Here is a 14,680-nt window from a genome sequence, read left to right as displayed (position 1 = left end):
GCATGCCTGTAATCCCAGCTACTGGGTAGGCTGAGGCAGAAGAATCCCTTGAACCCAGGAGGCGGAGGTTGAAGTGAGACAAGATCGAGCCATTGCACTCCAGCCTGGGCGACAGCAAAAATCTGTCTCAACAACAAAAAAAGGTGAAAACGACAATTACTTTTGCACCAATCTCATAATTAAACAACATGGATGCTTCCACCAAGGACATTAAACAGAACTTGCGGAAAGGGCACAAGTAAAAAGATTTCTGCAAATTGGCCATGTAATCCTCATTAGAAGCCTGAGCTGATAACCACTTAGCTAAGCATTGCCTCTCAGACTTTAACGAGCTTATGAATCACTTGGTGATTTTGGCCCCACTCTACATAATGTGATTCTGCAGGTTTGGAAAGGGTCCATGAATGGGTATTTTAAACAAGTCCTTGTCAATGCTGATGTTGCTCCCCTTAGGCTCACTATTAGCACTAGTTAGAGGAAGCAGGCACAGCAAAGTGTAGCTTATACTCAGCACTCTTGTCACAACACAAGACAATCCATCTCCACCCTAAAGTATCTTCTTTGCTGTCTCTTTAAAGTTTACAGATGAAAAAGGAGGCAGCAATGTCTGAATAAGTCTGCCTTTGGAAAACAGCACATACACATGTACACTGCAATGTTTATTAAGCAGACACTGCATGCACTGTGTTCTCACTCTCAAGAGTATGGTACACAGCGCTTCACTGGGAATAACACATTATGTGATTGAATCCTCATAACACCCTGGGAGCTAGTACTAAACGTTCAGTAATTCCCAGGATTTAGATGAAGGACCCAGTATTTTTATTTCTTCTTCTGTTTCTCTGTCATTGAGTTTTTTAAAAATGTACAGAATAAAAACAAAATACAGACAGATGAGAGAGACACAAAAAGGAAAATTTCAATGTAGTTTAAAGGAATTTTTATTGTGTTTATATTTAGTTTTTTGTGATTTGTGAAACAACCACCGCATCTGCAGGAATAGAAAATAAGTTGCTAGCTGGGTGCGGTGGCTCAGGCCTGTAATCCCAGCACTTTGGGAGGTCAAGGTAGGTGGGTGGAACACCTGAGGTCAGGAGTTCGAGACCAGCCTGGCCAACAGGGCGAAACCTCATCTCTACTAAAAATACAAATATTAGCTGGGCATGGTGGTGTACACCTATAGTCCCAGCTACTCGGGAGGCTAAAACAACAGAATCGCATGAACCCACAAGGAGAAGGTTGCAGTGAGCCAAGATCGCACCACTGCACTCCAGCCTGGGTGATACAGAGAGCGAGACTGTCTCAAAAAAAAAAAAAAAAAAAATGAAATGAACCCTGAGTCAAAAAGAAAAACAAAGGATTTAGCTGTTCATATGATTTACATACATTTCAAAAAAGCAGAAAAATATCTACATACAATCTAAATGCTTTAAGAAAACAAAGAGTAAAATATTCTCCCTTATTTTCAGGAAACAGAGTAATAAAGTCTCTTATTTCTAATTTATATTTTCTCCTACAACAGCCAGCCCTCTGGACATACTCTTGAACTCTTGGACATCTGAACTCAGTAGATAACTGGATTCTGGCATCTAAGCAGTAACCTTGGGCACACTGTGTGCACTTTAAAGAATGTTTATGGGGGCAGGGGAAAAACAGAAGAAAAGAGGTGTTATTCATGAGTGCATATGAATAAAGCAAGTTCTTGGAAACCTATGAAGAGACTTCGATTCTAGCACAGTAATAGTGGGAGACAACAACACACCACAGACACTATTAGACAGATTATTGAGGCAGGAAATTAACAAAGATATTAGGACCTAAACTCAATACTTGGTCAAATAATCCTAATAGAAATTACAGAACTCTCCATCTTAAAACAACATAAATGGCCTGGCATGGTGACTCACGCCTGTAATCGCAATACTTTGGGAGGCCGAGGCAGGCGAACCACCTCAGATCTGTTCAAGACCAGCCTGGCCAACATGGTGAAACCATGTTGACTCTACTAAAATTACGAAAATTAGCTGAGTATGGTGGCAGGCACCCGTGATCCCAGCTACTAGGTAGGCTGAGACACAAAAATCACTTCAACCTGGAAGGCAGAGTTTACAGTGAGCCATACAATTACATGGAACTTAAACAACCCGCACTTGAATGATATTTGGGTAGATAATGGAATTGAGACAGGAATACATAAGTTTTTTGAAACAAATGAGAGCAAAAATACAACACACCAGTATCCCTGGAACACAGCTGAGGCAGTGTTAAGAGGGAAATTTATGCCATTAAATGCTCACATCGAAAAGTTAGAAAGATCTAGATTTAACAACCTAATATCACAAATAAAAGAATGAGAGAAGCAAGAGCAAATCAACCCCTAACCTAGCAGAAGATAAGAAAAAACTAAAATCAGATGTGAACGGAAGGAGATCTATACATAAAAAAAATTACAAAATATTAAGAAATTCAGAAGTTAAATCTTTGAAAAAATTAATAAAATAAACTAATAGCTAGATTAATGAAGAAGATTCAAATAAATACAATTAGAAATGACAAAATGAACATTACCACTGAATGTACAAAAATACAAATAACTTGGCCAGGCACAGTGGCTCACGCCTGTAATCCCAGCACTTTGGGAGGCCAAGGACGGTAGATCACCTGAGGTCGAGAGTTTGAGACCAGCCTGGCTTGGCCAACATGATAAACCCCATCTCTGCTAAAAATACAAATATTAGCTGGGTGTGGTGACGCACGTCTGTAATCCTAGCTACTCGGGAGGCTGAGGCAGGAGAATCGCTTAAACCTGGGAGGCGGAGGTTGCAGCGAGTCAAGATCGTGCCATTGCACTCCAGCCTGGGCGACAGAGCGAGACTCCATGATAAAAAATAAATAAATAAATAAATAACTTGAAATCTACTATGGACACAAACTAGAAAATCTAGAAAAAAATGAAAATTTATGGAAAAATACATCCTCCCAAGACTGAACAAAAAAAGAATCAAATCCCTAACAGACCAATAACAAGCTCCAAAATTTAATTAGTAATAAACAGCCTACCAACCGAAAAAAAAAAAAAAAGTCTCGGACCAGACAGATTCACTGCTGAATTCTACCAGATGTACGCAAAAGAGCCGGTACCATTCCTACAAAAACTATTCCAAAAAAATTGAGAAGAAACTCCTCCCCAACTCATGATATAAGAACATTATTCGGAAACCAAAACCTGGTAGAGATATAATAAAAAATAGAAAATTTCATTTAGCCCAATATCCTTAATGAATATTGATGAAAAATTCAACAAATACTGGCAAACCAAATCCAGTAGTACATCAAAAAGCTAGTTTGGCCAGGCGCGGTGGCCTGTAATCCCAGCACTTTGGGAGGCTGAGGCAGGTGGATCACCTCAGGTCGGGAGTTTGAGACCAGCCTGACCAACATGGAGAAACCTTGTCTCCACTAAAAATACAAAATTAGCCGGGCATGGTGGCGCATGCCTGTAATCCCAGCTATTTGGGAGGCTGGGGCAGGAGAATCACTTGAACCCAGGAGCTGAGATCATGCCATTGCAACAAGAGTGAAACTCCATCTCAAAAAAAAAAAAGCTAGTTCACTATAATCAAGTAGGCTTTGTCTTTAAAATGCAAAGTTGGCTCAACAAACACAAATCAAGAAATGTTATTTATCACATAAACAAAACTAAAGACAAAACCCACAAGATTATCTCAATAGATGCAGAAAAAGCTTCTGATAAAATTTAACTTACTTAATATAAAACACCTTCAACAAACTAGGCATTAAAGGTACATACTTTAGCCTAGCATACTTTAACCTAGCGGTGGCTCACTCACACCTGTAATCCAGCACTTTGGGAGGTCAAGGCGGGCAGATCATGAGGTCAGGAGATCGAGACCACCATGGCTAACACAGTGAAACCCCCTCTCTACTAAAAACACAAAACAAAGTTAGCCGGGCATGGTGGTGGATGCCTGTAGTCCCAGCTACTAGGGAGGCTGAAGCAGTAGAATGGCGTGAACCCAGGAGGCAGAGCTTGCAGTGAGCTGAGATCACGCCACTGCACTCCAGCCTGGGCAACTGAGCAAGACTCCATCTGGCGGGGCGGGGGAGAAGGTACATACTTCAAAGTAATGAGTTGTCTATGACAAACCCACAGTCAACATATTGAATGGACACAAGCTGGAGGAATTCCTCCTTGAAAACTGCCAAAATACAAGGATGCCTTCTCTCACCACTCTGATTTAACACAGAATTCTAAGTCCTGGCCAGAGCAGTCAGGCAATTGAAAAAAAAAAAGGCATCCAAACAGGAAGAAAGAAAGTCAAACTATCCCTGTTTCTAGATGACATGATTCTATACCTAGAAAACTCTGTATTCTCTACAGAAAAGCACTTTAAAATGACAACTTCAGCAAAGTTTCAGGATACAAAATAAATGTACAAAAATCAGTAGCATCTCTGGTACATCAAAAACATCCAGGCCAAAAGCCAAATCAAAAACAATTCCATTCACAATTTCCACAAAAAATAAAAAATAAAAAATCTAGGGATACAGCTAACCAGGGCAAGAATTACAAGACACTGCTTAAAGAAGTCAGAGATGACACAAATGGAAAATCATTGAATGCTGACAGACAGAAAAGACTGGTATCATTGAAATGGCCATACTGCCCAAAGAAATTTACAGATTTAAGGCTGGGCATGGTGGCTCATGCCTGTAATCCCAGGAGTTTGAAACCAATCTGGCCAACATGTCGAAACCCCATCTCTACTAAAAATACAAAAATTAGCTGGGCGTGGTGGTGCGTGCCTGTAATCCCAGCTACTTAGGGGGCTGAGGCTGGAGAATTGTTTGAACCTAGGAGGCAGAGGTTGCAGTGAGTCGAGATTGCGCCATTGCACTCCAGCCTGGGCAACAAGAGCAAAACTTCGTCTCAAAAAATAAATAAATAAATAAAAATTTACAGATTTAATGCTATTTTATCAAATTACCAAAAAGATTCTTAACAGAAAAAAAACTATTTTAAAATTCATATGAAACAAAAACAAACAAAACAGACAAACAAAACTCGAATAACCAGGGCAATCTTAAGCAAAAAGAACAAAGCTGAAGTCATTACATTACCCGACTTCAAACTATAGTACCAGGCTGCAGTTATTTAAGCAGCATGGTACTGGTACCAAAAAAAACAAAAAAACAAAAAAAACAACCGGGCTCATAGACCAATGCAACAGGATAGAGAGCCCAGAAATAATGGCACACACCTATAACCACCTGATCTTCTACAAAGCTGACAAGAGGAATGTGGGAAGAATTCCCTATTTAGTGGTGCTGGCATAACTAGCTAGCACTATGTATAAGACTGAAACTGGACCCCTTCCTTACACTACATACAAAAGTCAACTCAAGATAAATTAAAGACTTAAATTTGAAACTTAAAATTAAACAAAAGCCCTGGAATATAACCTAGGAAAGACCATTCTAGACATAGGAACTGGCAAATATTTCATTATGAAGATACCAAAAGCAACTGCAACAAAAGCAAAAATGGACAAATGAGACCTAATTAAACTAAAGGGCTTCTTCACACCAAAGGAAACTATCAACAGAGTAAAAACACAACCTACAGAATTATAGAAAATATTTGCACACTATGCTTCTGCCAAATGTCTAATATCCAAAACTGATAAAGAACTTAAGCAGGTTTACAAAAAAAAAGTAGGAAAAAAGCATGAAGAGATGTTCTTCAAGAGAAGAAAACACATGTGGCTAACAAGCATATTAAAAAATGCTCATTATTAATCATTAGAGAAATGTAAAGAAAAACCACAGTGAGATACAATCTCACACCAGTCAGAATGGCTATCACTAAAAAGTCAAAACACACACACACACACACACACACACAAAACACAGATGCTTGTAAGGCTGCAAAAAAAAAAAAAGAATACTTATACACTGTTAGTGGGAGTATAAATTAGTTCAACCACTGTGAAAGCAGTGTGATGATTTCTCAAAGAACTAAAATCAAAACTACCATTTGATTCAGCAACCTGGATACCCAAAAAATACCCTATATGCCCCCTAAAATACAAATTATTCTATTTTAAAGACACATGCACATGCATGTTCCTTGCAGCACTATTCACAATAGTACTTGTGAGCAAAGACATGGAAGCAACCTAAATGTCTATCAATAGTAGACCGGATAAAGAAAACATTATGGCTGGACACAGTGGCTCACACCTATAATCCTGGCACTTTGGGAGACCAAGGTGGGCAGATCACTTAAGGTCAGGAGTTCAAGACCAGCCTGGCCAACAGGTTGAAACCCTATCTCTACTAAAAAATATGAAAAAATTAGCCAGGCATGGTGGTGCATGCCTGTAATCCCAGCTGCCTGGGAGGCTGAGGCAGGAGAGTCGCTTGAACCTGGATGGTGGAGGCTGCAGTGAGCCAATATCGCACCGCTGCACTCCAGTCTGGGTGACAGAGGGAGACTGTGAAAGAGAAAAAAAGAAGAAAACATATTGTCGGGTGCAGTGGCTCACGCCTATAATCCCAGCACACTGGGAGGCCGAGGCAGTTGGATTGCCTAAGCTCAGCAGTTTGAAACTAGCCCGGGACAACGTTGCAAAACCCTGTACCTGCAAAAAATACAAAAAGAAAAACTAGCTAGGTGTGGTGGCATATGCCTGTAGGCCCAGCTACTTTGGGGGCTGAGGTAGGAGGATTGTTTAAGCCCAGGATATTGAGGCTGCAGTCAGCCAAGATCACACCACTGTACTCCAGCCTGGGCAATAGAATATCCTGTCTCCAAAATAAAACAAAAGATTTAATAAAAACAAAATATGATATATAAACATCATGAAATACTATGTGGCCCTAAAAAAATAATAAGGTTATGTCCTCTGAGCAACATGGTTTGAGCTGGAGACCATCATCTTTAGCAAGCTAATGCAGAAATGGAAAACCAAATACATGTTCTCATTTATAAGTAAGTGCTAAATAATAAGAACACATGGCATCTTGGGAGGCAGAGTCCAGCAGATCAGTTGAGGTCAGGAGTTTGAGACCAGCTTGGTTAACATGGTGAAACCCTGTCACTATTTTTAAAAATAAATAAATTAGCCAAGCATGGTGGCAGGTGCCTGTAATTTCAGCTACTCGGGAGGCTGAGGAAGGAGAATCACTTGAACCTGGCAGGCAGAGGTTGCAGTAAGATCATGCCACTGAACTGTAGCCTGAGTAAGAGAGCAAGACTCCATCTCAAAACAAACAAACAAACAAACAAAAACGCATGGACACAAAGCAGGGAACAACAAACACAGAGGCCAAGTTGAGGGTGGGGGGTGAGAGAACAAAGAGGATCAGAAAAAGTACCTATTTGGTGCTATGCTTACTAACTCAGTGACAAAATAATCTGCACACCAAAGCCTCACGACACAACTTTACCTATATAACAAATCTGCACGTGTACCACGAACCAAACATAAAAGTTAAAAGGAAAAAAAATCCACGAGTGGAGAATAGTACAATGTAGGTGGAAGGATTTGTTTCTGCTATCAGATAGTGGCCCAGGGGGGCTGTAGTCTGATTTGTGTCCATGCAGGCAGACGAGATTATGAACAGGTGGTGCAGAACTGTTGGTTGGTGGAGAAAGCAGGTTGCTACTGCAGATTCAGTGTACGGGGGTGGGGATATGCCCAGAGACATGTAGACACTTTTGTGGATTTTTGGCAAAAAAATACCAGGATCAAAAATGGTGAAATTCCTGAGGGCGGTGCCTAGTCCTGGGAGGGGTGTGGACACATCAATGTCTAGTGGGTATGTTTGTAAGAAGGTGGGAATCCTGTGGTGGCAGCTGTGGAAAAAAGGGGTCCGTTATCACAGTTCATTTCCTCTAAGTTTTCAGTTCTTGATTACCTTGGGAGGAGACCTGGAATCACAGGACAACGGGCAGTGTGACAGCCTATGTACAGGAGAGCAGAGTCTCCCATTCCCACATACACAGAGTTCCATTCCAGGCCAGGATTCTGTGATATCTCTCCTCTGGTACCAAATCTCTAGAGTTTGTTGAATACCAAGCAATTCTCTAACACCAACTAATTGTCTAACATCTGAATTCTGACACCACCCGGGGTCAGCACAGACGGATTCAGGGCTCAGTCCCACAACACTATCCTCACTGCAGATGCCAGTCACAAATTCCATAGGCCCATCTATACACTGGGGTTACTGTTTAAAAATCTGGGATTCCCATAACCTCCCTCAAGTTCAATAATTTGATAGAGCTACTCACAGAACTCAGCAAACACTGTAGTTATGTTGACCAGTTTATTATAAAAGATACAATGCAGGAAAACTCAAATGGAAGAAACAGGACCAAGAAAAGAGGTGGGGAAAGATGAAGCACATAGATAATCCTGGTAAATAGCTGTGATTAATAAAATTATCCATCCTTTTTGTTCTCCAGGAACAGTTTATGGAAAGAAACACCCTTCCCATTATGACTTAGATGGTGCTCTCTTTTCTTACTTATCACATAACCAAACACAGACTCCACATTTTCTTTTCTCATTAAAAAACAAACAACAACAACAGAAAAAAAAAAACAGCTGAATTGGTCTCAGTGGCTAAGAAAAAATACTTCTTAATCAAACTTTACTTAAGTTTATCTTCTTCCCACAGGTTCAGAACTTTGAGCTACCCTCAGTCTGAGCCAACATACACCATTTTATGTCCCAGATAAGAACACACTGACTTCAGAGTAAAACATTCTCCGATATAAAATCTAATTTTCCCACCCTCTATTTGCCATCTCCTCCCACCTTCTTTCTAATCTTGTCTGCCTAAACTTTGCAATCCGTAAAGATCTTATAGTTGGTACTTTGCCTGTTGCAACACTCCTTTGGAATTCAAATTTTTTTGTACATAAATATAACTTTGTTTTATTTTATAAAGTCTAGAAACTACCTTAAAACAGTAACAACTTCATCTTCAGTAAGACCCTCCCAATCCCCTTCCATCTTAACCTTAACTGCATCTGCCTGTGCGTCCCCAGCTTTCCTGAGCTCTGTTGCTTCTCTCAGTATTAAGGCTTCTTCCATGGCTGGTGTGAGCAGGCTGGGACACCTGCAGGGGAGGCTCTCCAGAAAAAACCTAACTGGGCCTTTAATAACCTCCTTTTGCAGGCTCCATATTAGCCTTAGCTTGGAGTCACTGGGCTGAAGCTTTAATTTCCATGTCAGAGGTATTCACTTGGTTTTTGAAAGCGTTTTTAAAAATTCAGCAAAATTACTCAAACACAGTGATTATATAAGGGGAAGACATTTTAAGGTGTTTACATTTTATACCTCAACAAGAAAAGCAAAAGTATCCATTCCTTTTAGATGATAAATGTGTTATTTTATAATTTTTATTAAAAATCATGTAGTAAACAATTAGTCATATGGGAACACTTCTGGGAGGTACCAAGTTTTACCATATAATTCAGCATTAAACTCAGAAATCAAGATAACAGGACATAGACCACAGATATTCACTGTCACAAATGTACTCTGCATGTAGGAACTGATGTTTTCACAAATGTAAGTAACTCACCAATCATCTACTACATTCTTGTGGAAAAGTATTTATTTTCTACAGCCAAAATTAAAAAGAGATTCTCCCTATTTTTTTCCTTGGTAGCATTCTAAAAGTCAAGACTTGGAATTCTGTTTGATCTCACCCATAAAAGACACACCTGAGAAAATTCTTAAACTCATTCTGGGAAAGAAAAAGATAAATGATGATTTTTAACAAATGGACTATATAATTAGATATTTCTCTCCCTGAAACCCACTTTTTAAAAAATTTTTACCTTTCAAGTTTTACTAATAAAATGCAATTTATAGTAAAAAACTGAAGTCAAAAAAAGTGAACACATTTTTCAAGATTATAAACCCCCATAGAGTGGCAGTGCTGATCAGAAAACTGATGTGTTTGACTCCTGTAAAGTCAGGCCATGATCACTTGATTCTCCCACCCAATCCTGCTAAGTGCTCAATGACCACCCTGTTCGGAGACACTATACCTCAGTTACTGCTCCAGATGCATTTTAGTTTGCAAGTTCTTGCACCACCTCACTGGAGTAAGTTTTTTTAGTTTTTTTTTTTGGTACACGATTTTTTCTTTCACAAATGTTAGAGAATTCAGGGGGAAGAAATTCTTTCTGTTTTCCCCTTAATACCAGCATCTGATTGGCCTGCCAGCAATCTATCTCCAAGAAATGAAAGCTGGGCTGGGTGAAGACAATCTTAATGTCTCAACGGGTTAGCTTTTCAAAAAACACAAAAAGTGCGGCCAGCGCAGGGTGCCTGTAATCTCAGCACTTTGGGACGCCAAGGTGGGCAGACCACTTAAGGCCAGGAGTTCAAGGCCAGTACGGCCAACATGGTGAAACCTCGTCTCTACAAAAAACACAAAAATTAGCCAGGTGTGTCAGCGTGCACTTGTAATCCCAGCTACTTGGCAGGCTGAAACTAGAGAATCGCTTGTACCTGGGAGGCAGAGGTTGCAGTGAGCCACGATCGCCCCACTGCACTCCAGGCGGGGTGACAGAGTGAGACGGTCTCAAAAAAAGAAAAAAAAAAAGTGCACCAGGAGATGCCTGTCAGCCCCATGACATCCATCTGCTCTTTGGAGAAGCTACACTCCATACATGAGACTGTCCTATGGGAGAAAATGACCCAGGAGCTGATATTCACTAAACATTCTAGCAGACATAGTGATTGTGGGTATCTTGGTTTATCCCCAGACAGTACTAAAAGTCAAAACCAGGAAAACACTGAGGAGCGGCTGAGGAAACATCATTACATAAAGTTTCCAAAGGGAAACCTTGACCCAAAAACATTTTGATAAGATCTCTGTGCCTAGGGAAGATTTTTTTAAAAAGAGGTGCAGACATTTTTTACAACACAGTGTCAGGGGATGATTCTTTGCTTTCTTCTCCTGGGAAATATTTTCAAACAGGAAAAAATTTTTCTAAAGTGCTATCCAATGCTTTGTCAAAAAATGATTAATTAAAATACAGTATCTAAAATGTACACTAAAATAATGTGAATTAGGATGAGGAAGTTGGCATTTCGGAATGTCAGAACTGGAAATTTGGTATTTTACTGCAAGTCAGAGTTAAGCTGGAGGAATTGGGGGTGGGGAGTAGTCTTGAGATTCTGCTTGGGCCACATGTGAAAAATTCAGGGGAAAATCTGTCCCCTGTGGAGTGTGAACATAATTAAGTAGTAGGCAATCAGACTGAGGTAGCTCCAGTCCCAGGGTCCCCATTTAAAAAAAAATTTAACTCAAATTGGCCGGGCGCAGTGGCTCACGCCTGTAATCTTAGCACTGTGGGAGGCAGAGGCCGGTGGATTGCCTGAGCTCAGGAGTTCGAGACCAGCTTGGGCAACACAGTGAAACCCAGTCTCTACTAAAATACAAAACAATTAACTGGGCGTTGCGGTGTGCGCCTGTAATCCCAGTTAGTTGGGAGGCTTAGGCAGGAGAATTGCATGAACCCGGGAGGCGCTGGTTGCAGTGAGGCGAGATCGCGCCATTGCACTCCAGCCTGAGCGACAGACAGTGTCAGACTCCGTCTCAGAAAGAAATGAAAAAAAAAAAAAAATCTAACTCAAACTTTTTGTAAATTACAACAATGGGGGAAACAAAATTCAGGCTTAACCAACCATAAACTACTAATTAACCTCTGATGACATAACAAGAAAATGTTCACCCTGATTTTACAAATTAAGAAAACTACATAACGGTACCTAACCAACTACTGGTTTTCTTCATCACGCACCTTATAAAAGTCTTTCCTTCAAGCCCCTCCCATGGACCACAAACTACAAACCACAGCTGGGTGCTCTATAATTTGTGAATGACTGTCTGATTAAATTCTTTAATATTTTCGGGGTGACTTCCATACATTTTAATAGAAAAAAGGAGGGTCTGGGAACCCCACGAACCAAAGCTCTTGCTATTCATGAACCCTGCACCCTGAGTCATCGGGGAGAGATGCGGCGCTGCGGGTGCAGAGCTGCCCAGAGAGGGTTCCAGGCCAGGGCACGGTCACTGCACAGGGACGAGACAGGACGCCCGGGGTCCCGGCTGCCAGCCCAGCAGCCATTTTATGACTGAAGGGGACTGAGGGCCGAGCTGCGCCAAGGAGAACTCCCGGTCGCGGATTTTGGAGTCGACTGCAGGGCAGCCGGAGTCTCGCCACCGCCACTTCCCACCAGTTCAAACCAGCCCCTCCCCCTCTCGGGATCTGGGACCCGGCACTCTCACCATTTCCAGGCTTTCAGGGAGTCCTGGCGTCTTAGCTGTGGATCTCCCAATACCTGCAGGTAAAGGGGCCACAGAGGCTGGACCTCTAGGAGCAGAGGACACAGAGCAATGAAGACGAGAACCGGAGTTCCAGCTGAGGCGAGAGACAAAGGCCCCGCCAATTCCCGGAAGCCGTCCTGTCCGCTCCAGCTGCGTGCCTGATTGGACGGGTCCCAGTCCAGCGTCTCTGATTGGATGATGTTTAAGGACCCGCCCCCTCAGGCCCTGAATGACAGAAGATGTGCTCGTTGCTGGGCTGAAAGAAGATAGAATGAAACCTAAGCTGCAGGCTTTTCAGTCAGGGCTTCCTCCCTGAACTGAGCCAGGCCCACCCACCGGGTATTTGCATTTACCCTTGTGTATAAAGTCATATGCATTTGTATTAATAAATAGTATATTGTGTGAAAGGAAAATAAATTTTGGGGCCCCAAAATCACTAAGCTATAGGGAAAAGTCAAGCTGGGAACTGCTTAGGCAAACCTGCCTTCCATTCTATTCAAAGTCACTCCTCTGCTCACTGAAATGACTGCATGTCTGATTGTCTCCTTTTCTGAGGCTAATCAGGAACTCAGAAGAATGCAACCATTTGTCTTTTATCTACCTAGGACCTGGAAGCCCCCTCCCCATGTCCAGTTTTCTTTCTTTTTCTTTTTCTCTCTCTTTCTCTTTCTGTCTGTCTCTTTCGGAGTCTCGCTCTGTCTTCCAGGCTGGAGTGCAGTGGCACGATCCGATCTCCGCTCACTGCAACTTCCACCTCCGTGGTTCAAGCGATTCTCCTGCCTCAGCCTCCAGAGTACCTGGCTAATTTTTCTTTTAGTAAAGTGCTAGGATTACAGGCGTGAGCCACCGCGCCCGACCCAGAGGTACTTTTTTTTGAGACGGAGTTTCACTCGCATGATCTGGGGTTTTACCATGTTGGCCAAGCTGGTCTTAAACTCCTGACCTCAGGTGATCCACCCGCCTTGGCTTCCCAAAGTACTGGGATTACAGGCGTGAGCCACCGCGCCTGGCCTCAAAATAAACTTTCGAAATTAACTGAGATCTGTCTCAGATATTTGAAGTTCACAATTATATGGCTATTAACAAATGGAAAAAATATAATAACATTATTTAACAACTTCAGATTTTAGGACCTTCCTAGCTTCTGGTCCTTTAAGCAGGCAGCCTGAAATTTTAAAACGGAGGCAATCCTCTGAAACAAAATGTAAGTCACATGTGAATTTTAAACATTCTAGTAGCCAAACTTAAAAAAAAAAAAGAAGCAGCAGGTGGAATTTATTGTAACAATTTCATCGTTATATACTCTAGTTCTAGAATTCAAATATTCTAATATTCAAAATATTATTTTAATATGTGAGCAGTATGTAATTTTTCATGTAATATATTATTGTATATAATATAAAATATGTATAATAATATATAATATTATGTATAATATTATACATGACCTCAAGTGATCCACCCGCCTTGGCCTCCCAAAGTAATGCTAGGATTACAGGCACGAGCCACCGCGCCCAACCCAGAGGTACTTTTTTTTGAGACGGAGTTTCACTCGCATGATCTGGGCTCACCACAACCTCCACCTCCGGGTTCAAGCGATTCTCCTACCTCAGCCCCTGAGTAGTTGAGATTACAGGCATGCGCCACCATGCCCGGCTAATTTTGTGTTTTTAGTAGAAACGGGGTTTCTCCAAGTTGGTCAGGCTGATCTCGAACTCCCAACCTCATGTGATCCGCCCGCCTCGGCCTCCCAAAGTGCTGGGATTACAAGTGCTTTTAAGAGAAAGAGACAGACACGTCATAGGAGGATCCCATGGCAGAGAAAAGAAAGAGGGGACAGGGCGCGGTGGCTCACGCCTGTAATCCCAGCACTTTGGGAGTCCAAGGCGGGCGGATCACGAGGTCAGGAGATCGAGATCATCCCATCCCGGCTCACGCAGTAAAACCCCGTCTCTACTAAAAATACAAAACACTAGCCGGGCGTGATGGCGGGCGCCTGTAGTCCCAGCTACTCCGGAGGCTGAGGCAGGAGAATGGCGTGAACTCGGGAAGCGGAGCTTGCAGTGAGCCGAGATCGAGCCACTGCACTCCAGCCTGGGCGACAGAGCGAGACTCCGAGAAAGAAAAGAAAAGAAAAAAAGAAAAGAAAAGAGAAAAGAAAAGAAAAAGAAAGAAGGGAGGGAGGGAGGGAGGGAAGGAAGGAAAGAAAGATGAAAGAAAGAAAGAAAGAAAGAAAGAAAAAGAAAGAAAGAAAGAAAGAAAAAGAAAGAAAGAAAGAAAGAAAGAAAGAAAGAAA

At 41.7% G+C, this 14,680-nt stretch overlaps 1 protein-coding gene across 1 annotated transcript in view; it reads right to left on the bottom strand.

Annotated features, from left to right (window-relative positions):
- Positions 1-14,680, bottom strand: part of ZNF273 (zinc finger protein 273) — a 46,749-nt gene that overhangs the window by 20,667 nt on the left and 11,402 nt on the right. The window contains exon 2 of the mRNA XM_011925713.1: positions 12,346-12,640. Coding sequence (XP_011781103.1) covers positions 12,346-12,640 — 295 coding nt within the window. The remainder of the gene's footprint in view (positions 1-12,345; positions 12,641-14,680) is intronic.

Source organism: Colobus angolensis, unplaced genomic scaffold (assembly GCF_000951035.1).
Source record: "Colobus angolensis palliatus isolate OR3802 unplaced genomic scaffold, Cang.pa_1.0 Scaffold657, whole genome shotgun sequence".
NCBI lineage: Eukaryota > Metazoa > Chordata > Mammalia > Primates > Cercopithecidae > Colobus > Colobus angolensis.
Note: the sequence above shows the minus strand (reverse complement) of the source record. Positions and strands in the feature narration are given on the sequence as shown.